This window comes from Juglans microcarpa x Juglans regia, chromosome 3S (assembly GCF_004785595.1).
Source record: "Juglans microcarpa x Juglans regia isolate MS1-56 chromosome 3S, Jm3101_v1.0, whole genome shotgun sequence".
Lineage (NCBI taxonomy): Eukaryota > Viridiplantae > Streptophyta > Magnoliopsida > Fagales > Juglandaceae > Juglans > Juglans microcarpa x Juglans regia.
Genome location: NC_054599.1, coordinates 21,798,111 through 21,825,823, shown reverse-complemented (window position 1 = coordinate 21,825,823; position 27,713 = coordinate 21,798,111). Strand labels below are relative to the sequence as shown.

The following is a 27,713-nucleotide window of genomic DNA, read 5'->3' as shown; positions in this document are numbered from 1 at the left end:
ATTTTTTTTTTTTTACAATGGATTGCACGCTCACATATCGTGGTATATGTGTTGGCTGGAGGCCTGTAATAGAGAGAGGCAATTTGCGTCAGCTAGCTCTGCTTAGAAGTTCAGAGCTGAATTATAAGTAAGAACTTGAGAGGAATATATAGTTCATTAAGATTAATTATTAAGTATTTTCGAATATAAATATAAAACATGTTCGTTAATTCACGTTATAAATGCATTTATTAATCTGATAATTATGTAAATAATTTTAACAATATGATAAAATATGACAGACAACGTACGTGAGAATATATATATATATATATATATATATATATCATTTTATCCGTAATATTTCATAACAACCTTATGATTTTCATTATGTAATAAAAAATTCAAAATTATATGTATAAATTAGGAACTTAAGAACATATATGAAGAAATTTCAATCCGGCCCACGAAATCGGGCCACAACAGCAAATACTTCCAAAGTCCATAGACAGCATGACAATGTTAGAACACACAACATCATGATTATATCTAACCCTAAGTATCCAACAAATTAATAATGGGGACAATACAAATCAAAGCTTCAACTATTACAACTTTTGGACATTCCTAATAGCCTTAAGATCACTTGACCATTTGGGGACAATTAAGCTGTATTCATTGAGTAAAAAGCACAGAGAAAGTAATAATCACTGCAAAATGATGCATGAGAAATGACAACTCTAGCAATACAGAATCTGACTTGAGGGAACCAAAGCTGGGGAAAGTTAGTTTCAACTTGGGAACATCCTTGTGCATGCTATGTATATTGCTTTCAAGTATGTATCAACACGTCCCAGGCTCTGTTTTCACTTGCATCTGCTTTTCCTCTCCAAACAAGCCATCTTCTTCACTGTCCTTGGCTGGCTTAAAGCACTCTGAGATTGCCTCTGTAATTTCTTGAACCGAGTCAACGATCACTCCATCAACACCCATAAGATGTTGCATGTATACCACCTTTGGAACATTACTGCAGAGGCACAAGTATTTCACCAATAACTTGGCCAAACTCGATCTCTAATCCTGAAAGAAATACACATTATGGGAAAAGAACCGCTTACTTTAATTGGCCATAAGTTACGAGAGAAAGCTTGGACTCTTTGATTCTAGTTACTGCTCCTGGGTTTATAAAGATAGCTCTGACTTCGGATACAATTCCTTGCAAACCTCCGGTCAAGCACACCTTGATGGCCTCTTCCAAGGAATTCCTTCTTATGTCCACATAAATTTGGGAACCTCCATTAGTGAGGAAGAACACCTGGATTATATTAGTAGCAAAAACATTTAAAATCAAATCAAATCGCTCAAAAAATTCTCACGCCCACAAACACATGAGAAGAAGTAAAAATCTTGTTGACATTTTCTATTAAAAAATTTCTATCTGGTGTTGTAGCTTCTCATGATATGATCGGTTTCACTTTAATTTTACAGATCTCAAATCAAATCAGTTTGCTGAGATGCTGCACTTGATAGTGGTACTTTGGAAAATGAGTCCAATGTAATTATTCAAACTGTGGAACTGAGAAAACTGCATGCCCAAATGCACACAAATCATTGTATTAATTGAACTTGTGCACCTTATCGTACAGGTTGCTGCTAAACCTCATTCATGTCTAAAATCAAGTATGTCTCCCGCAAAGACAAAGAAAAGAGAATATTCATACAACAGAGAGTGGAAAGTTATCTTACAGGATAGAGGGTCTGTAATTTTCTGATCAGTTGGGCGGCGTCAGGTTGAAAGCTTGAAAAGATGATAGGTCTGTCCTGAGCATACTTGTTTACCACCTGTCTCAAAGAGTTTGATCAAATATGAAGCACTTCCACAGCATAAAGCTATTCAATGCAACAGCAGTAGGCATACCTGCAAGATTGCTTGAAGAACACGAGTGAGTTCATTCTCCGTATATACTATCTGATCGTCGAACTTCAATTCAATATTGAAACCCACAGGATGTTCAACTTTGTCCATGACCTCTTGTAATGTGCATAGAGGGTCATCTTTTTCAACCTTCCACTCAAAGATTCTCCCATCTTTTGTTTTTCGAAACAGAGGCTTATCCACCTGAATTTTCAATAACAGCAGACTAATTAACATAAAGCTGATACAAATCTACTCATTTTGAAAACAATAATGCGGTAGAGGGAGAAAGTGAACAATGAAAATTACATTTCCAGGTTCTTTCTGAGGTCCATAAGAAAGAAATTCAGCAATAGTGAGATCTGTAACTCTCTTCTTGAAAATGGCACCCTAAAACCAAGACCCAGTTTGAATGAGATGAGGACTCGGTACAGAATTTAAGAAGCTGTTGTAAATAAGCTAAAGAAGATAACAAAACCAGAAGTTCGAAACTGTAGAGAGTGCTAGATAAAACCAACCTTGTATTCAGCGAGAATGAAGACGTCATGGAAAATAACGGGATAGCCATCTTTAGTCACCTACAAAGATAGGTTTTTTTCATAGTTTCGTCCATCACTCAGTGGTAAAAGCAGCCAAAAGGACAAATAATATAAGAGTTCCCATCTTGACAGTGCCCAAATAATATCAAGAGTTCCCATCTTGAAATCCAAATGAGTGAAACGAGTGAAGAAGCATCACCCACAATGTGAGAATTACAAGACGCTAATTAGTCATAATTTAATAGAAATAAGTCTTTTATTTTTCATTCTGATTCTTATTATATCAATTCATGGATTGATGTATTATATTTTTAGTGTCTTTTTATTGATTGAAGTAACTCATAATTAAGAAATGATAAAACTGAAGATGAGAATAGTATTACTCTTACCCTTAAGCCGAATTACCTATTAGACGGTTAGTTAGCACTTTCTTTATTATTATTATTATTATTATTTATAATTGCACAATTATAAAAAAAAATAAATCATTTTATCGCAATATAGACAGTATTAATATAATAAAACGAGAATAAATAAATTCATATGGTAATTAAAATAAATTAACACGATGAAATTAATTAAAGAATCCAGAGAGGAGATCTAACACGTGGAATAATGTCCAATTAAACGTGGCCACGAGAACCTGAGAAGTTACCGGGTCTCAGGTTGGCGCGGCGAATGGAGACACCATCTGCAGCTTTTATAGAGCTTAAGCCAAACGCCACGAAACATAAACGGACAAAGCGCAGGAAAACATAAAGAAAAGTATGGGAATTTGGCAGAATTCGAACCAAAATCACAACGAAGATCTCCCAATAAGTTCAATATTTTTTTAAATAATTACCATTTTAAAAATATTTCCATAACATTGTCGGAATTCTAAGAAACAGGAAAAAGAATGGCCGTGAAAACGAAAAACGGTGGACGGCGCCGAGGTTCTTCTTTGTTTACCTGAACGTCGAACTCGATGAAATCGATGGGGAACTTGGCGGCGGCATTGAAGGAGAGAATCGAATTCTCTCTGATGGATTTCTTTACATGGTCCGAGGATTGCAGCATATTGTTCATCCCGCTACCTCTGTGTCCCATCACCACGAAGTTCGGTAATTTACACCCACATTTCATTTCATCACAGTCGTCTTCGTTAACACCTAAATGAAGACCCAGAAAGATAAATTAATCCGAAATAAACATAGGAGAATAACAAGGAGAAAACAAAAGACGAAGACACGGAGAGAGGGAGAGAGAGAAAAGGTTTATAATTCAAACACTGACCTTTGAAGAACCGGACGGCGCCGGAGAGGGCTAATGCGGCATTGTCTGGGACTTGAACAAGATTGGGAAGGTCGGAGACATGGACCGCTTTGAGTGCCATAGCCTTTTCTCCTTTCCAAGATTGTTCAAGAAGGATAGGTTGCAACGGGATTTTCGTGCCGTGTTGGAAGAGTCGCAATCTCGGGATGGTAGGGACATCAGGGCAAGGGGGATATTGTAAATAGGGAAGATGATTTTTTGGATTTTTTTGTAAATAGTGTTAAGATGATTGGAGTTGAGAATTTTTAGTTGGTTGTAAAAAGATAGATATGTTTGGACGTAAAAATGAGATGAAATTTTTTAACGGGAAGAGAAATGTGGTAATTTCCACTTTGAAAAGTTTTTGTAATTATGGATTTATATTTTTAATGTATAAATTAATTTCAAAATTTTAGAAAAATAATTTGAAAATTACTTTATCAATTCAAAAAATTTGGAAAAATAATGGAAATGACACTATTAATTACAAAATCTATTTTATTTATATTTGAATTTATATACAGAAATCGCATTTATAAATTACAATATCAATTCGGAAAATTTTTATGGTTTATATAATAATGTATACATGAATTTGGTTCATAAAGGAAAATAAAACAGAAATTAAGCTATTAATTACGAAATTGCTTTCTATATTTTACTGTATCAAGTAATTTCGAACATATTTGAAAAATAATGCATATAATAATTTGTTTTTACAAAATACTAGGATATACGAAAATCTCTTCTTATTTATATTATAATGTATATAATAATTTGGAAAATAAATTCCATAGATTTTTAATTTCGTAAAAATGAGACCAAACATTACTAATGCGTTTTCTTGGTATATATATGGAAACAGATATCTATAGTTTGAACTGTCATAAAATATAAAATACTAAAACATTTTTAATTCTATTTTTTGTAATATCAACAAGCGTAGCATATTTTTTTCCCAAGAACTATGCAAAGTGATTTCTTAATGGCTTGAGGTTAAATACACAATTACAATTTCTGATATGTCCTTTCAAATTTTTGAACTTTAATTTTTTCGAAATTTGAAATATAATTAAAAATTTTAATAATTCAGCATTTAGAATTTATGAGAAAATTAATAATACATGAGGCCACATATGAAACACAAGAAGTTGATTATTTTTGGCAAAATGAAGAATTATTATTCTCAATTACACGTTCATTGTCCAGTCCTATGTGCCTACGTCGATAATGCAATCACATCCCTCATTGTAGCCATAGCTTGGGCCGATTCATTAAACATGTCTATCACATGAGAGGATTCACCCTCATCATCATCCGCAGCCACATTTGCCATTGAAGCCCGATGATCTAATACATCATGAATGAACTCATTGGGCGTCACCGTTTCAATCATGTTGTGTAGTGTACAATATGCAGTAATGATCGTGTCTTACCTGACTGGGCGATATCGAGGCATGGCATCCAATATTTGAAACCAGTTTTTCAATAAAGCGAATATGTGTTCAATAACGTTATGTTAGGATGAATGACGATAATTGAAATAATCTTTATATCTCTTAAATTGTTGTCCACTATAACGATCAGACCGATGATATATTTCTCTTGGTAGGGCGACATAAACATTTATATACAGGAAAAACCCGCATCGACAAAATAATAATAATTTGAACAAATTTATAAATCAACAAATTTAGTTATTTGCCAAATAAATGATTTGGCGCAAAATTCAAAAGACAGTGTTTTCCAATTATTATTTATATAAAATTTACTTGGGGGTGGCCATGGAAATTGATTCGAACTTCGACTCAATGCATCCATGAAACCGCGTGCATCAAGGGTTGTTCCCTCCCACCCAGTATACACATACGTAAACTTCATTTCGAAACCACATAAGCACAAAACATTTTGTGCAATTTGGTTATAACGATTTCTATATGCGTTACTTAGATGAGCGGGTGCAACAACTGAAATCATGGTGTCATCCATTGCACCAAGACATTTCTACAAAATCATTATCATATAACACAGCTCAATTATAACAATTATAATTATAACATGAAACCAAAAAACTAGAATATAATTCAAATATCGGAAAGTCATTACCTCAAACCATGGATAATTGTGGGGGTTTCCCATAATGTAAGGATAGACCCCAGTTGTGTGTGTTGGCTTAATCACAGTTCTCCCTAACTCATGCAGTGCCCATATAATCGTCTTTACGTGGCGGTTAATAGTTTCACTTGAATGTTCGAAGCGGTCCCCAACAATACGTTGACCATGTGCATGACCAACAAGAAGGCAAAACATGCCAATAATTCCTCCACCGAGACCCTCTCTACAGAGTCCATAATCATTGATTGTCGTAACACGTCGCATACATGAGTTGGCCATGGACTGGGAAGGCCCTCCCCTCCGTCGTCAGTGAGATCCACTACCGTAAGAGGCGGAGAAGGGTCTCCCTGACTGCATGAATACGTCCATACCAGCTGCTCGCAATGGGCCCCCTTCATGATCAGCACCGGTCAACCATGATTTCGCATCTCCTCCTCAAGCATCTGCTCATCGTCACTAGTTGGGCTCAGATCAGTTGATGCTCGATGTAGTGTTCCAGTCGCAACTAAACATCCAAATATTACACAAAACAACTCATACTTTGGGCATCCCCCAATCTTGAAATGCTTGAATGATGATCTCACCTAACATTAAAGTTGTAATTAAATACAATGGGAACAAGTTTAAAAAAACTATAATTCAATAATTCAAATTGTGAGTTCATACCCTGATTGCTTTCACCCAGCGTTCCTCGTTGGCAACTAGAGCTTTCCTCTCAGGGTCCCACCCTAAACCGGTTTGCTTCATAAGATCCGTAAATTCCTGTTGCCTTCTCTTAAGACGAGCAATTTTGCCTTTAACTTGATCGGAATTGAAATTCTTTGGGCCAATCACAGATAACCGTTCAGTAAACCGAATATGGTTTCCGTGTGTGATCTTCCCTCCCCTCAGTGTGTCCATTAGCTTTTCTTGGTACAACATATCAATCAGGATATCCTCCATCCCATCACTCCACAAGTCCCGATCACAAATCGAGTCGATCGGTTCATCCATATGGTGCTACAATATGTTCAAATGACAAGGACAATTTTGAAACCAAACACATGTTCGTAAACGTCAACCGAATTCAACATGCATTTAAATAGAATGACCCAAATACGCATACAACATGTAAATAAAATGGTCACATGCTATGATAGATAACATGTTTATAGGGAAAATAAGAAAACAACTATATTTTCTCACGCATTGTACGGAAACAATGAAGATGTCATACTTGTCGAGATGATGTGATGATAATGAGCGTAAGTAGTAACACTACAATTTGAAATGAAATAAGTTGGGAAATATATTTAAGTTGAGAACAAAAGTAGAGTTTAATTTTTAATTTTATCACTGAGCTTCCATCACAAATAGCCAAACTTTTAGGAAAATGGTAACTCAACACTCAACTTGAGCATTCAACAAAAGCTGAGTTTAATTTTTAGTTTTATCACTGAGCTTCCATCACAAATAGCCAAACTTTTAGGAAAATGGTAACTCAACACTCAACTTGAGCATTGAACCTGAAAAACCAAAACTCACGAGTGGCTTCATAAGAAGCCAAGCAAACTTTCAAGTTTTTGTAATAAGTTCATGGTTGAATACACACAAAATTACTGAGTTTTGAATGGAGTAACTCCAAAAGAAACATACGATGAAAAAGTTTGAAAATCCAACCTAATCTCGATGGAAAACAAAAAAGTGTTCAAAATGTGTGAGATTTTCTACATGAAGTTGAGAGAGTGCAAATTAAACTAAGTTGATATAATTAATATATTATGATAAAATGATAGATCCATTGCATTTTTAAGAGCATTGTGAAATTAAAAGAAGAATGACGGCCTACATCATGAGAACCAATTCCTTGGCTTATTTTTATGTTTATTTTAGTAAGGGAAGGTGTAGATGCTATTTTCTATATATATATATATATATATATATATATATATATATGCATATCATGTATGAAGTTAGATTATTCCTGGTAAGATTATCTTAATTAAGACTTTTGGGTTCATGTGGATGCAGACTTGTTGATCCCCTTTTTGGTTTTTAGGACTATCAATTTGAATGTTAAATCCTATATATAGTCCAATCCTAGCTATATAGGAGGAATTTGGACCCAGATTTACACCTAACTAGGAAGTTCTAAATTGATTAAGATTATTATAAAATTACTACTCTATCACCATTATTATAAAATGATGATCATACATATATGTTGGTGATCATCATGATCATGGTCTAGCTAGGGAATTATTAACTGATAATTAAAGGTTTTTGTGAGATTAGGTCATGTTTAATCCTCATTCTTATTAATTACATGCACAGGAGAATCAGTATATATATATATATATATATATATATATATTAATATATTTCAGCTTAATTCTTACTATAACTAAACAAAAAATGTAAGGACAGTAGCTTAATTCTTTCTTTCTTTTTTCCCTACTGGGCCAATATATTCATAAATGTTAGTAAGTGGAGAAACATAATTTTTCAGTAATTTGGAGAGTGAGGGAAACAAAGTCATTTGCAATAAGAAAGGGACAGGCCATATGGGATGGAAGAAGGCGGAACTTGGAAGGGGGATCCTTATTGATTGTCTAACTAGCGAAATAAAATAATTGAAACAAGGATAAAGTATCCCTTACATTTGCAATCCACTCAAAGCATGAACTTGGAGGAAAAAAATGGAGCTAGGAGGAGTTCCTAAAGTTATGTGGAGTTCCTATAGTTATGTGCTTGCTTGACAATAAACCGTCCCAACCAGGATATAAATGCAAAAACAGATTTCACCTACTCTTTTCTGTATCATTTCCTAAACTCCCATGAAACACAAGCAAGATATAATCTTTATGTTCTTAAAATGATCTCTCTCCCTATCTGCTTCTATTTCTAATCAAGTAAATGTCTTGTGTGGTTTTTGTCATTAAAATGCTCGATTACCACCACCTCCCCCAAAAGAGCAAAAAGGAGAGGAAAGGGAAAGGATTGCACTGAACACATCCACTCCCAAGTGCAAAAATCAAAGGCCTAGAGTTTGGTACAATAACAAACCAAGCAGGAGCTACAAATAAAGTTCATGCCACTCCACCCAAGAATAATCTCAAAAGTAAAAAAAATCTAAAGTTCAAATCTATAGATCTAGGGGGCTAAGCCACTTAAAACCAAAAACTGCACTTTACCTGTATAGATCCCAATGACATTTTGCTTGGCACATATTAGCACATTGATATTTGACTCATGCAGGTAACACAATATATGTGTAGCTATTGCTTCTAGAGTCAAATTACTTCATATGAGGCTCAATTAAAAACCAACCCCTGGATGGACTATGCAAACCCTAAACTTGTCACATATCCACCAAAACTAGAAAAGATGTCTACTTAATTTACTTCTCCACCCACATCAACTTCATGTTGAAGAGACACAAGATCAGTGTGAATCAGACCAAAATAGGAAAAAAATATTAATGTGGGAAAATACCATGAATGCATCCCATGATATCAATTTTGAAATATTTTGTTGAGAACATTCATCTTGATAATGATCACAATGGTTGCTAAGTCCACAGTATATAAATGTGTATGCGTGATTAGGGTGTTCAGTGGGAAAATACAAAGCACATATAAATTTCCTCGCTCACATGAAATAGGCACATCAATCTCAGACATCTTCAAGCTCCAACTGATAAGATATATTAACACTAGTGAAGAACATATATGTTCTTCTTGTCGGGCAACAGAAGAAAATCCAAGTAATCAATGTCAAATTGATCTCATTATCCTCATAACCCAGAGACTACACATGCTATTGAACTCACAAGTAGCATTGGGAAAGAAATCATTGGAACATTAGAAATTTTATAAGGGATAATCAAATTTTGCATGATTTTTTTTAAAAATAATTTAGTTTGATAAAATAACAACCTCTCTGATCAAACATAAAGTCAGATAAATGCTTACCTGGAAGGAGCGAGTCCTAGGAGCCATGGCGGTGGAGGTATGGCGCCAACAACATTTATTGGCAGTTTCAGTGATGGAGATGCGAGGCTTCTGGTGTTTGAAAGGGGTGGCTTTCCTCGATTTGGGGAGTTTACCTTTATACACCATTTTCGGCTACAACAACCCCGTCAACAGTTGAGATACAGTTGAGATAGGGGTCGACTACTACAAACCCACGCGAAGCCAGAGCTTGAATGGCATAGGGTAGTTGGCTTCTGAGGTGGCGATGCACTGCAGGGAGGGTTATGGCTAGGTCAAGGGCAGAGCTTCATTTGACAATGGCCAACTTTGGGCAAAGATTCGCATAGCTTCAATCGAGAAGCAGATTGGAAAATCTTCTGGTTAAGCAAGGCTTACCATGCGACTGGAATTCGAAGGGGGATCGAGATGGACGAAGGGAAATCCAGACTAAAGTGGAGGAAGAGAACGACATGGATGATTCAAATGGGTGGTTTATGAATCTAGGATGGTTTTTTTTCAAAGAAAGAGGAAGAGAAGTATTTCGAGGGAAGGGAATCGCAAGGTGAAGGGACTTCTGATGCAGTGAATGGTCTTTTCGATGAATAGTAGAGATTCTTTGTTGAAAGTTCTAAGATGAGATGTGTTTTTATTAACTAGGCATTTGGACACTATATCTCATCTCATAGACTGAAAAATCTTATCTCATCTGTATCACATCTCAGGTGCCAAACCAGCCTTAGGGTTTGGGGTTGAAGCCCACCGACAAGCCTAAACAAAAAGCTCGATTTGTGCATTTATTTTATTTTTTCTAGTTCATCTTTTAGGAAGAGAAATGGTATTATTAGGCTCTGGTTGGATGGTGAAAATGTTTAATCTTATTATTATAATTTTTTAAAATTTTTACACAAAATATAATAAACAATTCAATTTTTCTAATTCTAAAAACAATAATAATATTAACAAATAATATTTTAATAATATTTTATTTAATTTTCAATTTAACTCATATCATCTCAACTTACTATCTAAACGGTATCTTACTCTTATCCTGAAAGAGCATACATTCTTTTTTAATAATAAGATATTATTTTTTAATAAGATTAAGCAAAACTTTATCTAGCATTAGTGTGGCAGAAGCATGCAACGTGCGTAAATGGTACAAAAAATGAATTTCATATTTTTAACTATTCTTCTCTTATTTTTTGTGTAGTATTTTTTTGATTTTATTTTTATTTTTTTCAAGCTAAATAAGGGAGGATTGTCGTTCAGGTCTTTCCAGCCGTCTCCTTTCAACACGTGCCCCACCGGGATGATGCCCAACCGACGATCTTCAAGACCACTGAATTCGACGTCCATCGGAGTGGAGTGTAGCCTGCACGGGCGGTAGAAAGTTTCGAATCTCGTCTGCGCGTGGCCATCACGCGCCATTGAGGAGCCTTTTGCCGACGCCACGCTTGGCTTCTTCGGAATCCTTGACTCCGGGACTTCCAAGATTGACTGTCGACTTTCCTTCCAGAATGACCAGTCTACTGCATGTGCCACTGCCGAACGCTATGTGCACTGTTCATCCATTTCATTTTTCAATTTTTTTGTTTTCCTATTTTTGTTGTTCTGTTTCTTCATTTTGATCCGAGTGAGGTGTTGAGCCTTTGAATCGGACGCAATCTGGGGCAAGAGTTGTTCGAGAAAGACGGGCGATGCTACGGCCGGCGGTCGTACGGCCAGTGCACGTGCGTAGGTGCCGCCTGCGTAGTGGAAGTTGTTTGTCCGTGCGTGAGTTGGGTGCTCGCGCTGTTGGGACTCGAGTTGCTGATGCTTACGGTAGGCGTGACATCCAGGTTCACGCCAATACTTGTAACTATGTAGTTGGTTATGTAGTTTTATCTGTAGTTTTTTTGTTATTTTAGTTAGTAATATAATAGAAATAGGCTATTGGGTTTGGTGTCCATAGCAGTGTCTCATACTCTTCCTCCATGAGAGGACAGAGGGGGCCATGAAGTTCTGTTTTTACAGAGCGCTTTCTCTGTTAGGAGAGAGTTTTTAGAAGTTAAAATAATGTCCGCCACAAAGGAATTTGTGTATGAGGAAGCCCTAGAGCTGATGCGTGATTTGGTTTATAGTTTGGATTTTCTATGTACTGATAAGTCACAATTATAACTTCGGATCATTAATGAAACGAATTTGTTTTCATAAAAAAAAAAAAATAAATAAATAAATAAAGGAGAAGGTAATCATCCAATACTAGCATGGCCTTGTAAGAGCGCTCTCATTGGATTAGCTAAAAGCTAAATCCAATGAGTATTTAGTTGTTAGAAAGTAAAATATGCTCACATTGAATTAGCCAAATTCCAAATATAATATAACTACAATGACTTTCAAAAGTTTTTCCAAATTTGAAGGTATACATCAAATATATATTTTATTAATTATTTCTCTCTCTCTTTCTTTCTATCACATATTTTATCACAATTGATATATTAATTTAAGTTGGTAATATATTAATTTAATAAGAATATGATTATTAATTAATATATAATAGGTAGAATAGTAAAATATAATAAATTAAAAAAATTAATAATTAAAAAAATTAATATTTTTGAAATTATTAATTATTCATTACTATATAATGAATAAATGTATAATCTAATGTGGAGATTTGATGTGAATAATTAAAACCAAATTCATCTTATATTATTTTATTATTATATAATGAAAAATAACTATTCCAATGTGAAGATTTATATGAATGGAATAACTAAAAGTCAAATTTCTCTTACATTCATAAAAAATGTCTTCTAACTTTAGTTATTAGCATTGGTCTATGCATATGCATATGCAAAATTATATTTGCATAATATGACCCTAAAATCCTCCACATTGACTTATGCATATCCAAATATTTAGTTACCTATGAACAGTACTTATTTAAATTTAAATAACTACTATTCACCCTACAAATAATATTTCAATCATTATTTCTCTCTCCTCCCATTCTCTCTCTCACAATCCTTTTATTTTGTCCCTCCTTCGACAACACAATAAACCTTCACTTGCATATTCATTTTATTATTATAATATATTATATATTTTTTTTCATTTTATTATATTTTTAATATAATATATAAAAAATTTTATATTTATTATTGCATTTGTATTATTAATGTTAAATGTATATAGTGGATACTAATTGTAAAATATATATAAAAGAAAAAAATTGATTTTAGCAAAAAATTAATAATAATTATTATTTTGCCTCAAATATATATAAGCTAATGTGAAAATTTTGTTTGAATTGTAAAGTAGATATGCAAAAGAAATAATTTTGTATATGCATATGCATATATCAATGTTAATGCTCAATACAACAATAAATGAGATGGTAGTAATCTGCTTAGCAATTTCCAATTACAAACACAACACATCGTGTTTAGTTTAGGACAGTGAGAAAGGTAGCTTTATTTAATGTTGTAGCTTAAAACACGATCAGAGCTTGGCGAAAACAGGCTTTCTCTTCTGGGTATGTGCCGAGACTGCCTCCGTCAAATCATCGGAGACCAGCATAGCAGAGTTCCATGTGGCAACGTAATCCAACCCTTGTTCCAAACTCAGGTCCCTGCTTCTTTGTAGCACCGCTTTTGTCCCTGTGACTGCTAGTGGAGACTTGGCTGCAATTCCTGCCACACATTTAAATAATAAATTTTAACCATTATCCGCATTTTATCTGGTGTTCAATTTATTGAGAAATGCCCACAATTGTTATTTCTGTTTCCTAAAGCTAAATGCTTTACACTATCGCATAAAGACTAGACTGGGATTAAGAAACAAGGTTCTCATTACCCATTTCAACAAACATGGCAACTTTGATTCTCTTTGCCACTGAAGATTATTGCTAGTCGATGGTTATGAACTTCAAATCATATAATTTCAATGAATCAGACGCATAAATCTTTCTGAAAATTTAGTACTGGTGAGTGCCAATTTCTCTCTCTCAATAAGCTCTTCAATTGACAGAAGACGCAAACGCATCACCCATCATAATCAAAGTTTACCTTCGGCAAGGAGTCCGACTTCTTTGTCCATTTCGCCTTTGGAACTGAAAATTTTGGATACCAGACCCAACTCCTTGGCTTCCAAACCCGAGAACCTCCGACCCGTAAGAGCCAACTCCATCGCGTTGCCGTACCCGACTATAGCGGGCAACCTCTGAAGCGTCCCGAGGTCGGCGGTTATAGCCAAGTCCACCTCCTTGACCGAGAAGAACGCGTCCTCTGTGCAAAACCTTATGTCGCAGGCGGTCAGGATGTCAACACCACCGCCGATACACCCCCCGTGTACGGCGGCGACTACGGGCTTCCGGCACTGCTCGACTGCGGTGACCGAGTCCTGGAGGAACTTGATATGTCGACGGAGCTTCTCTCCGGAGCGGCCGCGGTCTCCGGAGTGGGAGTTGACAGATCCCAGGGATGACAGGTCGATTCCGGTACAGAAGTGTTTCCCCGCACCGGAAAGGACGATTACGTTGACGTCTGGGTTTTGATCGAGGGCGGCGAGGCCTCTAGGGAATTCGGAGAAGAAGTCGGGAGAGAGAGCATTTCCATGGGATGGACGGTTGAGGTAGAGGTGGAAGACGCGGGAGTTTGGAGTCTTCTGGACGATTTCTAGGGTTTTGAATTGCTCCATTGTTGTGCGTGTAATGGCTAAATCGCCGTTTGGATGGAGAGAAAAGAGAGTTGAAAATTGGGAGTAAAGAGCTATTAAATTAATATTCAAAATCTACCAGATTTTATTGTTCTCCATCATTCTAATTAAAATGTTAAAATATAATTATTATTCTTAACAACATAATATTATTCTTATATTAATCTATATTATGATGAACTAAAAAGTCTGAACTATTTATTATGAATTTTCAGTCTGAACAAGATATCGACGAAAGATTTGAAAGCTTTCTTCCAAAGTTGAGCTTGAACTAGGTACGCATGCAAACTGCTTTGGTCCGGTTTTCGAGCTGTGTAGCCGTAGCGTTCCTCGTATCATATGTTTACTTGCTTCATTAAAACGGTGTTTTAAGGCATTCTCGGAATAAAGCTTAGGCCATACCCTCAACTAAGATGCTTTAATTAAGAATAAATCTTCAAATATTTATTATATGAATAATGAATAGAAAATTTGAAATAATTAAAAAAAATAAACTCAAAAAAAATTTTAAAAAAAGTGAAATGTGGAGTGTGGTGGAGGTTGTGTAGCAAAACTCTTTAATTAATGTAATAGTTGCAGTCGTGAGTGTGCAAACGTTGCATAATCACTTTGAAAAAAATGAATAAATATGGGATACACATGAAAAGAAAATTAATTTTTTAATAGCAGACTCTACTTTTTTTTAAAGCGATTGCACGGCGCTTACACACTTCACGACTGTATATATTATTACTCTTCATATATATATGTACTAAATTATAATGCCTTTTTATTTTGCTGGGGCATTAAATTAGAAGAGTTGTATGAGTAAACTTTTAGTTGCATCAAAGTTTCCATGTTTGTATATTATACTCCTATTATTAATCATATCACGTCTCTTAAATACAGACCAAACAAGCTATAATTTACTAATATTGCTTGAAATGTGATATACATATACAAGACCTCATGCCTTCATGTAATCAAATTGAGAAGTGTTTGTCACATAAAAATAAATCTATAAATCATATTAATTTATAAGTTTACTTTTGTGATTTCTTTATAAGTACTGTAACACTTCTCAATCAAATTATTTGCACTTCTTATAAGATATTAATAATTCAATGGCAAGCTCGACAGACCAAGTAAGGATAGTCCAACTTGCACATTGCTCAAAAGTTTTGAGCACAACAAGAAAAACAAACATTGCTCGAGATAATCGAAGAATGTCATTCTGATCGACACATTGCTCGGTAATTTCAAGCATCACAAGAAAATAAACATTGTTCGGAATAACCGAGTAAGACCATTTCAACTAATACATTGCTCGGTAATTCTGAGCATTACAATAAAATAAACATTACTCGAGATAAACGAGCTAAGCCATTTCAACTGACACATTGCTTAATACTTTCGAGCATCAAGAAAATAACCCTTACTTAAGATCACTGAGCAAGTCTAGTTGACTAATACACTGGTCAGTAATGCCTAGCAGTGCAAGAATTTAACATTTGCCTGAGATTGCTGATCAAGGTAAGTTTGATTGACACATTGCTCAAAATTTTTTAGCATTACAAAAAAATAACTCATGCTCAAAATCACCGAACAAATCTAATATGACAGACACACTACTTGAAAATTTCAAGCATTACAAAAAAATAACCCTTGCTTTGGAATTTTGGGATCACCGAGCAAGCTGACAAGTCTGACTGACATACTACTGACATCATCTTCAATAAGGCATACGTGCCTTGCAGGTGTAATCTTTACTAGTATATACACACATGCATGCAAACTAAATGAAAGATCAGAGCACCGAAAGGGCATGAAGGGCTAACTTTTGTCTATCTTTGTTTGCCATATCCTTTCATCTTTATCTATATGATTGAGCAATTAATGAAATTATCAATGCAATAGGAAAATGGGATGGCCCAACTCCATGTTACTTGACAACCAATTCATGATGATGATGAACTGATGAGCAAAACATTAATATTTGAAAAGTTACGTGTTCATCTACATTACAAGCTTCTTGAGGAAATCATACACGACTTAATTAAATTAAAGTACCCAATTAGTGGGATTATCCTTATAAAATATGCATATCCTTAAAAGAGAAAGATGAGACTGTCAAGAGCTGCGGCTATAAATTGCGTAAGTCCAATCAGCATTACCAAACGAATCCAAACAAACCAGGTAATTATACAAACAAGAACACGTACTACGAATTATAACAACATGATGATCCTCATTATTTTCTATCGCTTGTCATTTTTTGTCGTATATATTACTTGGCATGTAAACAGAAAAAAGAAGGCCATAGCTTTAAAAAGTTAAAAAGCCACAACGCGCGTGTTGACATATAATATCACACGTAATCTTTTCAGTTCCATGCAAACACAATCATGAACAAATAAAATAAAGAAAAGTATTTTAGCCTGATTACATAAAAAGTAAATTTAACGTCATTTGATTATGATAATAAATTTATTTTTATATAATTTTTTTATATCTACGACAATTCTCTAAACCAAATAAAAGAAAAAAAAAAATCAACTTCAGAGGTCACGTGAATCGAGTTATACGCGGGACAGCTGTGCGTTATGCCTGTAACGTACAAATCTTGGTCCTATATGTTTTCTCGAGGAGTGGATGGTCAGTATCATTCAGTTAAAATGACCTAACAATAATGGAACCCGATATCTCCAAAGGAAAAATTTAATTGTAAATAATTATGCACATTAATACGTCTATATAATTAGTTAGAAAGTAAATTTTATTAAAAATAGTATTAATTTAAATTTAGAATATAAAGTCAACAATATTAATACACATATTGATACGTAAACTTATTTGTATATAATAAAACTCATTTCCAAAATCTCGAACTAACACATCTGATATCAAATTAACTACAAAAAGATATTGACTTCATCAATAGTTTTATATAGACATTATGTTTAAGATATAAACAAATTATTTGTATAAGTCTAAAATGTACACGTCCTTCGTAAATTTTTTGAAAAAATTAAGATCTATTTAAAAAGTACATTTTTCTATAATGGATCTCGAGTTTTTTAGAGGGCATGCACAAGTCTTGTATGTCCTAATTTTATATCTAGTATTACTTTTATTTTTTTTTTTTGTCAGAAATTATTCTACTATTTATCTTAGATTTTATCATCTTTAATCATATATATTAGTAAAACATATTTTAAGTGGCTACATTAATAGATAATCATATTGATAAATATAATTAGAAGTTATATAATTTAAGATAAAGAAAATATATACTTTTGTGCCATTTGACAAGGGATGGTTCTTTTTATATTATTAATGATACCAATTAAGTGTTCGGCACAAAATCCCGACTAATCTTAGGGATGTATAGATCACCACATATATTTCGAGTAATTCAATAAAAAAATCTCAGTCTAATAACCCCAACGGCGTAAATGCAAAGTACTTTCAAATCTAACACGTACATATGTTTTATATGGCTGGCTCCAAGATCACTGTATCGGTCGCTCCTTGGAGGTGACATGGGATCGATGGTTATCTTACACGTAATTGTGGCACACTGTGGAGAGTGTTGGAATTGCGATTGAGTGAAAGATTTTATGGTACGCTACCTACCAATTCCCCACCTGTCATGAACCCAGGATGAGTTCAACACGCACACTCTTATGTTTCTCTATTTCCCCTACCCTTTGTGTGCGCCTGTATTAATGGGGTGTGTGTTTCTGTGTATATGTGATTATATATATATATATATATATATATATATGAAGCTCCATGAGCTTTACTTGTTATTACCCATCCTCAGCACCTTTCACTGTCTGCATGAGATTTGAGGGGTTGTTTCTGAGACTGAGACTGAGACTGAGAGAGAGAGAGAGAGAGAGCTAGGGTTCTTAAAGCCCTGCCTTTGTTTTGAGTGAGGGGGAACATTCTTTTTGTTTATTTGACAGATATCATGACAATAATAAACAGTCAACACCCATTGGCATTTACCTTTGGCATCATAGGTAAATGCTATATACATGCTGATGTTATCTCTCATCGATCGCCCTATATTATGATGTTCATCATCTCTTTCTAAAAACATATAGATAGCATAATTTTGATAGCTTTTTTCAGACGGGTAAAGTCATCACCAGTTTTGCTTAGTTCCGGCCATAACCAATTTTGGTCTCTAGTCTTATTTTTGTTCTACTACTTTCATCTTTTGGCCCTTCTTCTCCTATCCTTCTTCTTCTTCTTCTTCCTTGGTTAATCTCTGAGTTAGTTTTTACTCAAAAGTTGCAAGATTTTTGTTCACTTTCCTGGACAGTATTGGCCTAGTTGGTGATCATGCACCTTAATTCCTCATTCTAAGACCAAAAATGTCTGTATTTTATTTCCATAAATGAATGAATATCATAAACTATTAGAATCAATCAGTCATCGTGTATGCATTTTATTGAATTTTGTTGATCTGTATTAATGTTGCTGGTAATGAGTTGTTCATCGACTGTCTTTACGTGACCTATTTTATTATACAGAGATACTTCGAGAAATTTCCTAAAAACTAATCCATCAATTTTTATTACTCTCTTCAATGCTAGGTAACATTATCTCAGTCATGGTATACTTGGCTCCAGCGTAAGTACTATTTTTTGTTTTTGTGTCATTTCTTCAAAAAGGATTTAAGAAATACGTATACATGATACGAGTACTGTGATTATTAAATTATGTTGCAGGCCAACATTTTATCGAATTTTGAGAAAAAAATCAACCGAAGGTTTCCAATCGCTTCCTTATGTGGTGGCATTGTTCAGTGCCATGCTTTGGTTGTACTACGCATTACTCAAAGAAGATGCTGTACTTCTCATCACCATCAACCTATTTGGATGTGTCATAGAGATTATCTACATCAGCATGTTCTTTGCTTACGCGCCAAAGGCTCCCAGGGTAAGCAGCATCATCATCATCGTCATCATCATCATATATAATTGTTTTTATCGATAACTATATATGGTTTTATTTTTCCATTTCTGTGTTCTAATTTGATGTTGAATTTTCATTGACTGCAGAAGTTGATTCTCAACATGTTTGCTTCTATGAACCTGGGATTGTTCTCCTTGATCGTTCTTACTTCACACTTTCTAGTGAAAAACTCATACCGTGTCCAAGTTCTGGGATGGATATGTGTTGTAGTATCTGTGGCTGTATTTGCAGCACCCTTGAGCATTGTGGTGAGTTAAAGCATTTATAACTAAGACACTTTTTCACCTTATAATTTTCTTCAGTTTCGTCTTTAACTTCTTCTTCTTCTTCTTCTTCTTCTTCTTTTTTTTTTTTTTTTTTGCAGGCACAGGTAATTCGAACTAGGAGTGTTGAGTTTATGCCGTTTAGTTTGTCATTTTTCCTCACATTGAGTGCCATGATGTGGTTTGCTTATGGTCTGTTTCTGAAGGACATCTGCGTTGCGGTAAGACTTCTTGATCTTCGTTATCAAAGATCTTTCCCTGTTTCATGTTACCTTTCAGACCTGAATTAATTTTCACATTTCTTTCTTATGTGTACGCATGTAGCTCCCAAACATCCTGGGTTTCGTGTTGGGGCTACTACAGATGCTGCTGTACGCAATGTACAGGAACACCAAGAAGGTTATAGATCAGGAGAAAGAAGTGCCGGAGCAGATTAAAGATATTGCACTGATGTTTAGCACGCTAGGGAGTTCTGAAGTTTATCCGGTGGATGCTCAGCCAGATGCCAGTGGCGGTGGGGATGATGCGAACAAAGATGCAAAGAAGCCTGAACAAACAGAGGACCATGAGAAAAGCATGGAAACCCGCCCCGGCCATGACCTCGAAGCAATTGAAAACGCGGTGTAAATTTGTAATTCGCATCTAGTCATGTCATGGAACTTGTTTAGAGCACAGCACTGCTCTTCTCAAAAGTGCCTTTCTATATCTGCCTCACGCTGCAGTTTTTGTTTTCCTCTCTCTCTCTCTCTCTCTCTCTCTAGTGCATGGCACGTGATTTCTATGTTATGTATGAATCAAACGAACAATGTTCATCGTTGTTGATCTTATTCCACATAACCTTGTGATACAAGTCCGGAAAAATAAATAAAACTAGTTTGTTTTTGTTTTAATTAAATCCACAAGTAACAAGTTGTTAACATGTCCACACAAAAGCTCGATTGAGCAGCGGATGAACGGCCTTTAAACCCAACAAATCAAAGGTCATGGCATTCTTTTTCCCCTTTTTATTTTCTTCTACATGATGTTTTGTTGATTTGTCTCTCTTCTTAAACAGGAAGTCCATTAAATCAGATTTCTCGAATCCCTTTAGATTTTATCACAAGCCTCTTGTCTAACACCACCAATTCGAGCTAATTGGCAAACTGAGAAAAAGTCATGATGACTGAATATTGACGTTGGACAGCTCGAATACTGACGATAATAATAGAGGCAAACGAGAGTAAGCATCAGAGAGCAATGGAAAAATATGGATAATAGAACGAGAGCAGATATAAGTAACATGTGTAACAGTGTAGCCAGTCAATTAGTTTGATAAGTTGCTCAAGAAGACTGATTACATGGAAGAGAGTAACAAACATGTTTTTCTTTGTTCGAAGAAAACCTTCAAGAGCTAGAAGAAAGCACATCAAATGACTAGACGTGTTTACTCTCAAAATTTCTAAATACGTCCCTTCTCCTAGCAGATATTTTACATTTTTTTTCTTCTTTTTTATTCCCCTTCTTCAAGTTCGATTAAAAAAAGGGGGTGGGGGGAATGTCTGGGCACCAAGTCCTCTTGCAATTACCCCCCATCTACTCTCTCTCATTGGTAAGAAATGGCTAATAAGCTTGAATGGCACCAGGTAAGAGATACATCAGATTCCAACATTTCTTCACATGGTCTGTTGAGACGGCTGGAATAGAGCCAAAGTGGAACATGGTAACCCTGAGTGCACACCGACACTAAGCATTCTTCCCATCAAAACTGCCTTGTGCACTTTGTCTTCTCTTCTCTCGCCAATTCTCTCCCCACATCTTGGCCTCAGCAACAGCACGTTCTCTATCTAAATCCCTGTTTAACATTGTTGCAGTTTCTCTAGGGGAGTCCTCTTTCTCAGACCCTTCGAAGTCCCACCTACGACCAGATCCTCCACCTTCCTCATTCTTTAATATCCTTCCACCTCTCTCATCTCTGCCTCTTCTTTCATCCTTATCACCAGAACCTCTATGGCCGTGAGCATAAGTTGTAGTATAAGGGTCATATGCCTGGTTTGCCAGATATGAGAGGGCAGTGACTACATCCCCAATGAGAGGGCGGGCCGCAGCCTGTTCTTGGATGCACATGGATGCCACGGCTAGAGCCTGGTAGAGGCCCCGCATTGGATACCTTCCTTGTAGCAGTGGATCAGCAAATTTTGAAAACTTTCTACGGTCATTGAACAATGGACGTGCCTGCATACACATGGAAACACCATCACTACACCCTTTCCACATAAGTGGGGAGAGTCTAGACGTGCAAGACCCATAATAAGACTAATTTAGGTGACTACACGACAAGAAATTAAGAGGATTACCCATGCGATAAGATTCTGTTCTCCATGGGGTCTGGTGCTATCGATGGCCTTACGTCCGGTAATCAGCTCTAAAAAGACTACCCCAAAACTGTAGACATCAGACTTTACTGTCAATTGTCCAGTCATGGCGTACTCAGGAGCACAATAACCGTAAGTGCCCATTACCCTGGTGGAAACATGTGACTTGTCTCCAACGGGACCGAGCTTTGCAAGTCCAAAATCAGAAAGCTTTGGTTGATATCCTTCATCAAGTAAGATGTTGGATGACTTGAAGTCCCTATAAATAATTTGAGGATTTGCTTTGTCATGCAGGTATTCCAAGCCTTTGGCTGCACCAGCAGCTATTCTCATCCTTGTGTTCCAATCTAGTGGTTCCTTATCAGGAGGAAGATCTGCAGAAAAATCAATACGCTATTGATGATAAGTCACAAAAATTATGTTGATTTTGTAATAATTAGCATAATATTATCAATCATAGGTAAGTAAAAAGTAATTCATTAACTTACACCACCCAGCTGAACGATTTTCATTTTCTTTTTCTAATTTGAAAGCATAAAAAAGAAAAGTTAATGAGAGTACACGGTTGAAATTGTGAATTTGCATGCCTCATCTGCATCCAATTCAACAAACAGAATTCGTGCTCAGGGATTATAATTAAGTTCCAAAATTATCCAAGCACGTGAGTGCACTAGCAATAAACATGTTTTCCTATTTGGAAAATCAAGCATTAATAAGACAAATTTCTAGACACCATAAAGCATGAGATGGTAAATCCTTTTCGTACAGTGTTTTTTTTATAAGGTAAGTCCTTTTTCTTATAGAATACATTTTCTTAAGACTTCAGTGAAAAGGACACAGTTGGATAATTGGGGGATGAGAATATCAATTGCCGAGACATCTGGAGATCCATCAGCAGTCCTCAAATAGTTATCTCATTGAAATCTCAAGCCCTTGGGCTGTAATATGTAGTCTATCAAAGCTTCAAATATCCAAAAACAAAAAACAGAATTTTTAACAGAGGAGACCAATGTGGTGACTTCCTTGACTTTTGAGCAGACAGGAAAAGAACTAGCTAGCACACAAAAAGCCCAAAGAAAAATATTTCAAATCCATTTACGACCTCAATTAGCCAGTACTGTTATTAGCAATCCCTTGGAAGATGGTCCAAAACTCAGGTAAACAGTCATGAATCGAAGATCTCAATTGCAACTAAACCCATCCCAATAACCCAGAATATATCTTTTGGTCCATCTAACAAGATATTAATTAAGCCTAATATATGGAATTTGCAAATCAAGCAAAGATTGTATTAATTAAATCTAGAAAATGAGCAAGAATAAGAAAAATGCCAGACAGGTTGTTAGAAAACAGATGAGTCATCGATAGCACAAGGAGTTTGGAAAGGAGAAGAAAATAAGGGGGACGCTAAAGCAGAAAATGAGCACACTTGAACTCCTATTTGTCTCCCATGGCGAACAAGTTATACTTAGACATACACCACACAAGTTGTAAATGCGGAAAAAAATCCTTAAAGGTAACTAGATTCATCCATATTCTACTTCAGTGCAAGAGAGCACATAACAGGAGAAAAAGAAAATAACTACATCAGATCATTGGGCCAACATTGGTTTTTGATTGAACATCTCAGGTAGGGCTATTCATAGAATTTCAAGGAATCCAATTCCTTCTTATCTTATATTTACCATTCCTCTTATTATCATCCGTTAAGAAAGATATTTCCAAGTCATTCTATGCTATTGTTCATAATTTGTACTTTTCTTCTTTTTAAAGCTCTCCTGACTCAAACCACGATTTCTCAAGATCATTGTCCCTCAGATGCAATTACCATGGCCAAGGCACCAATGCTCAAATTTTCAAAAGAAAAATACTTGTATAACTCAACAATCAAAAGTTGCACTAAAAAAAACCAAACCAAGTGAGCCCAGCCTTCTGATCAGAGAAACAGAATAATAAGCAACCAGAAGTTACCATGAAGGTGATCTTCTAGAGAACCCATGGGCATGAATTCATAGACAAGAAGCCGCTGATCCCCATCAGCACAATAGCCAATCAAATTCACTAGGTTAGGGTGATGTAGAAGGCTAAGCATGAGAACCTCCACCAGAAACTCCCTATTACCCTGAAGACCATTTCTATCCAATTGTTTAACAGCAACAATCTGCAGAAGACAAGAAACAGAGTAAAGGAACTATATTATAAACCCGGTTTCATTCACTAATCTCCAAGCCATGTAAGATTAGGGTGAGCTTCCTTATATTTAACAGCAATAGGCAGCTTCCAAAAGAATTCAGGAGCTGCTAGAATTGGGGTATCTCAACTTCAGTATTTTAATCACTGTTTTTTATAAGAAACAAAGGCACGGAAGGTCCTACCGGGAGTCGAACCCAGGTCGCTGGATTCAAAGTCCAGAGTACTAACCATTACACCATGGAACCTCCATAACCTCAGCATTTCAATCACAACATAAGCATAAATTAATCATTTAACTTTTTTTTATAAGTAAAATTAATCATTTAACTTATATCATCTATGACATCTATCTTTATATTTCCTCCTTAAACGTAAATAGAAAAGCAATATGGGAAGTAAGTGATATGCTAGGCACTAATAAACTGTGAAGGAAACTCAAAAGGCCACTTAATTTTCAAAGCCATTATGAAATTCTGTTCGATTTTTGAAAGGGAAAAAAAAGCAACTGTAAGATCACCCAAGTTGATCACTGCTTACATTTCCTCATTAGAGGGGACTCAATCAATTGCTATTTCTAGAGATGATTATGACCAGTCCAATTTGAATTTACGTTTTGGAAGCATATTAAAGTATCCTATTTAACATAATTTATATATGACAAAACACATTATTGGAAGCAAACAACAATAAAAGAGTTTACCTGACCAGTGGTCTCAAGTCGGCCCTTGTATACACGTCCAAATCCCCCTTCCCCTAAGAAGGACTCTGGCCTGAAATTCTTCGTTGCAGCTGCAAGCTCACGAAAAGTGAATGTTTGAGCAGCAATATTGACACCAGGATGGACGCCAGGCCCATCCTTGGGACCAAGTGATTCCTTTTTGTACCCTACATTGCTTCGTGATTTAAATCTGTCAGCTCCTACAAATTCCATATAACAAAGAAATGCAGGTCCATAAGAATCCCACAATTCCCAACTAGACACTCAGGGAGCATAAAACTGTAATTATAACTAGATTGGTACAGAACAAAAAGACAATGAAATCCAATTCTCAAGTGCAAGAGGAAGAGAAGCCCATTAAGCTATACCGACTAATATTCAATCACTCCGATCAACTTGATCAATTTAAATCATAGGCATCTCCTGTGTATTGGTCATACACTAATCTGAAGCCAAAGTTTCAACAGAGCTAATAACCATTCAGATCGACTAAAACAATCAAATTTATCATAAGATCTCAATTTTAAAAAATAAGGATATTACCTGGATCGAAATCTGGTGGGGTCTACTTAAACAACCCCCCAAAAAATGAATTTTCGTAATCCTCATCGAAATGATTGATCGTGTAATGAAACACTAAACCAAATTTATGAGAACAGGCATCATGAACACAAATTATTTGTAAAGATATATAAATCAGAAATACCCAGATCAGATCAGTGACCACATGCCAGATACACACGCATAAATACGAAGTGAAATTAACAAGCGTTAAAAATAAAAAGGAGAACAAGAACAAGAACTAACCAGAAGGCAATCCGGAAAAGGCAGAAGGGACCATGGGCCGGACTTGCTCTCGATCATCGCTTACCTTCTCGGGATTCAGCTTTTCCTCCTCCTTCGAGTCGAAACACGGAAAGCAGCCCATCCCCCAAATCAAATAAAAAATCCGGCTTTCAAAAATCCTTTCAGTCCAAAACAGAAACAAACATCAGACGCACCCAAGCTCAATCTGCTGGTTCATATTCAAATAAGATTATAACCAATATCCCATCACATCGACATCCAGATTTATGGATATCTTCCACTCTGTCTCTCTCTCTCCCCCAACCTCTTCTCCATCCGATCAGTTTGAAGACGAATATTTCAACGGAAAAAAGACAAAGCGAGTGAATCCAAGTCCCATTAAACACCAACAACAACGATCACAAAGAAAAGAAAAATAGTTTTTTCTTTTAAAAAAAAAATGAATGCTACAAATAAAACAGAGCAGGGAAGGAGCCGGCCTTGTCTTCGGCTTTGTTTACACTTCTCTCTACGTCTCAATGCACACACTGCAATACACACGCACACACCCCCACCTTATACCAATCTCTCCCCCTCTCCTGCTGGCCTCAGCTCTCAGTCCCCACCCTCTCAGTTTGACCAAATTAAATATGGAATTTCTGTGCGCGTCTCTACGAGTCTCTCTGATTTTTTTTCCCTTCTAGACAATAATACCTTATCCTTTAACTGCTAAAAAACTATTTTTTTTAGTGTATAAATGGTTTACAATTTTACTATTTTACCCTGTTATATTTTATTTTCTTTTATTTCCCTGATAAAGCAGATATTTTGGTTGTAAGTTGATCCATAAGTTGCTTTAAACAAAAAAAAAAAAAAAAAAAAAGGAAAAAAGAAAGTTGATCCATAAGTGAAGAAGGAATATAATTTTTTTTTACAGATATGCTATACATCAGTTGCTATTCACCTCATACTTCATACTTAACGTAGCCTTTTTTTATATATGTCAGACCCATCACAGACCTCTCTCTCTCCTCAAGCTCTCTCTCTCCGACCTCTCTCGCCTCAAGCTCTCTCTCATCGAACCCTCTATCTCTCTTTAACCTCTCTCTCTTCAACCATCTCTCTCTTCTCAAGGGAGGGAGAAAAATGCAGAACCGGTTCACTTGATAGTGAATCTGGTTCACATGTAAGGTGTGGGTGTGAAATTTAACACAATAATTGATGAGAATATTTATTCTTTGAAAAATTCTACTCTTAATCCGGTTTTCTTATCACACGCCACACGAAAGCTGATGTGGCAAACTCAGTCAACTTACATTTTAGTTCAATGGTTAAATCTTATCTTCCCCATATGAGAACTTCCTTTCCCCATGAGTCCCAGTTGCGATTTGAGAAATCATTACTCTCTCTCGTGACAGTTTCATCTTCCCGCATCAAAAAATCATCACTTTCTTCTTTTCTAATTTCGGGCCTAATGCAACCACATTTGTCATGCCAGCTGAGATTTTTCCAGCCAGATTACAATCTACTTGTCAAGGCATATCTATAGCATCGGAAAAGCTCGGAGCCATAGTGGGTGCATTTGGTTTCTTGTAAGGCTTCCTGTGAGAGACAAAGAATTACAAATGATTTTATAGAATATAATTGTTAAGGTTCCGGTTTCTTGAAGAAAATTTGTCTAAGGAATGAACGGGAAAATGTGGAATACATAGCTGCAAAATATTCAAGTTCGTATAGAGACTTTTCTACTCGGTTTGATCGCAAAACTTGAGACTTTGGTGTGTGCATTTGGGTTCTCGTATTTCTCTAAGAACCAAGCCAAGACCAATGCAACGTGAGGATTTTGCTCCTCTCGTTAAGGGAAATCAACATCCTGATTATGCCATTTTCTCTTGTGGAACCTGAAACAAAAATGAAGAGAAGGGTGGAAATTGGGGAATGG

General features: G+C 35.7%; 4 protein-coding genes and 1 non-coding gene across 5 annotated transcripts; 1 reads left to right on the top strand and 4 right to left on the bottom strand.

Moving 5' to 3' along the window:
- Window positions 1-537: 537 nt before the first annotated feature.
- LOC121257393 (glycerophosphodiester phosphodiesterase GDPD1, chloroplastic-like) lies at window positions 538-4,026 on the bottom strand. The gene is made up of 9 exons (XM_041158384.1): window positions 3,709-4,026; window positions 3,385-3,584; window positions 2,413-2,472; window positions 2,204-2,284; window positions 1,898-2,098; window positions 1,726-1,821; window positions 1,098-1,294; window positions 775-1,006; window positions 538-717 (listed from the first exon to the last, which is right to left on the bottom strand). Exons 1-8 carry the CDS (start codon window positions 3,806-3,808, stop codon window positions 823-825), a joined length of 1,119 nt encoding a protein of 372 aa, XP_041014318.1. The 5' UTR covers window positions 3,809-4,026; the 3' UTR covers window positions 538-717; window positions 775-822.
- A 9,145-nt stretch (window positions 4,027-13,171) lies between these two features.
- LOC121257392 (delta(3,5)-Delta(2,4)-dienoyl-CoA isomerase, peroxisomal-like) lies at window positions 13,172-14,566 on the bottom strand. The gene is made up of 2 exons (XM_041158383.1): window positions 13,844-14,566; window positions 13,172-13,468 (listed from the first exon to the last, which is right to left on the bottom strand). Exons 1-2 carry the CDS (start codon window positions 14,472-14,474, stop codon window positions 13,278-13,280), a joined length of 822 nt encoding a protein of 273 aa, XP_041014317.1. The 5' UTR covers window positions 14,475-14,566; the 3' UTR covers window positions 13,172-13,277.
- A 3,709-nt stretch (window positions 14,567-18,275) lies between these two features.
- LOC121257391 (bidirectional sugar transporter N3-like) lies at window positions 18,276-20,605 on the top strand. The gene is made up of 6 exons (XM_041158382.1): window positions 18,276-18,499; window positions 19,079-19,115; window positions 19,214-19,424; window positions 19,547-19,708; window positions 19,825-19,944; window positions 20,048-20,605. Exons 1-6 carry the CDS (start codon window positions 18,448-18,450, stop codon window positions 20,348-20,350), a joined length of 885 nt encoding a protein of 294 aa, XP_041014316.1. The 5' UTR covers window positions 18,276-18,447; the 3' UTR covers window positions 20,351-20,605.
- Window positions 20,606-21,003: 398 nt separating this feature from the next.
- LOC121257390 (serine/threonine-protein kinase PBS1-like) lies at window positions 21,004-26,414 on the bottom strand. The gene is made up of 5 exons (XM_041158381.1): window positions 25,793-26,414; window positions 24,968-25,185; window positions 24,046-24,235; window positions 22,057-22,448; window positions 21,004-21,934 (listed from the first exon to the last, which is right to left on the bottom strand). Exons 1-5 carry the CDS (start codon window positions 25,911-25,913, stop codon window positions 21,446-21,448), a joined length of 1,410 nt encoding a protein of 469 aa, XP_041014315.1. The 5' UTR covers window positions 25,914-26,414; the 3' UTR covers window positions 21,004-21,445.
- Window positions 24,441-24,512, bottom strand: TRNAQ-UUG. Its single transcript has one exon. It is a non-coding gene; the product is annotated as a tRNA-Gln (tRNA).
- Window positions 26,415-27,713: the final 1,299 nt, after the last annotated feature.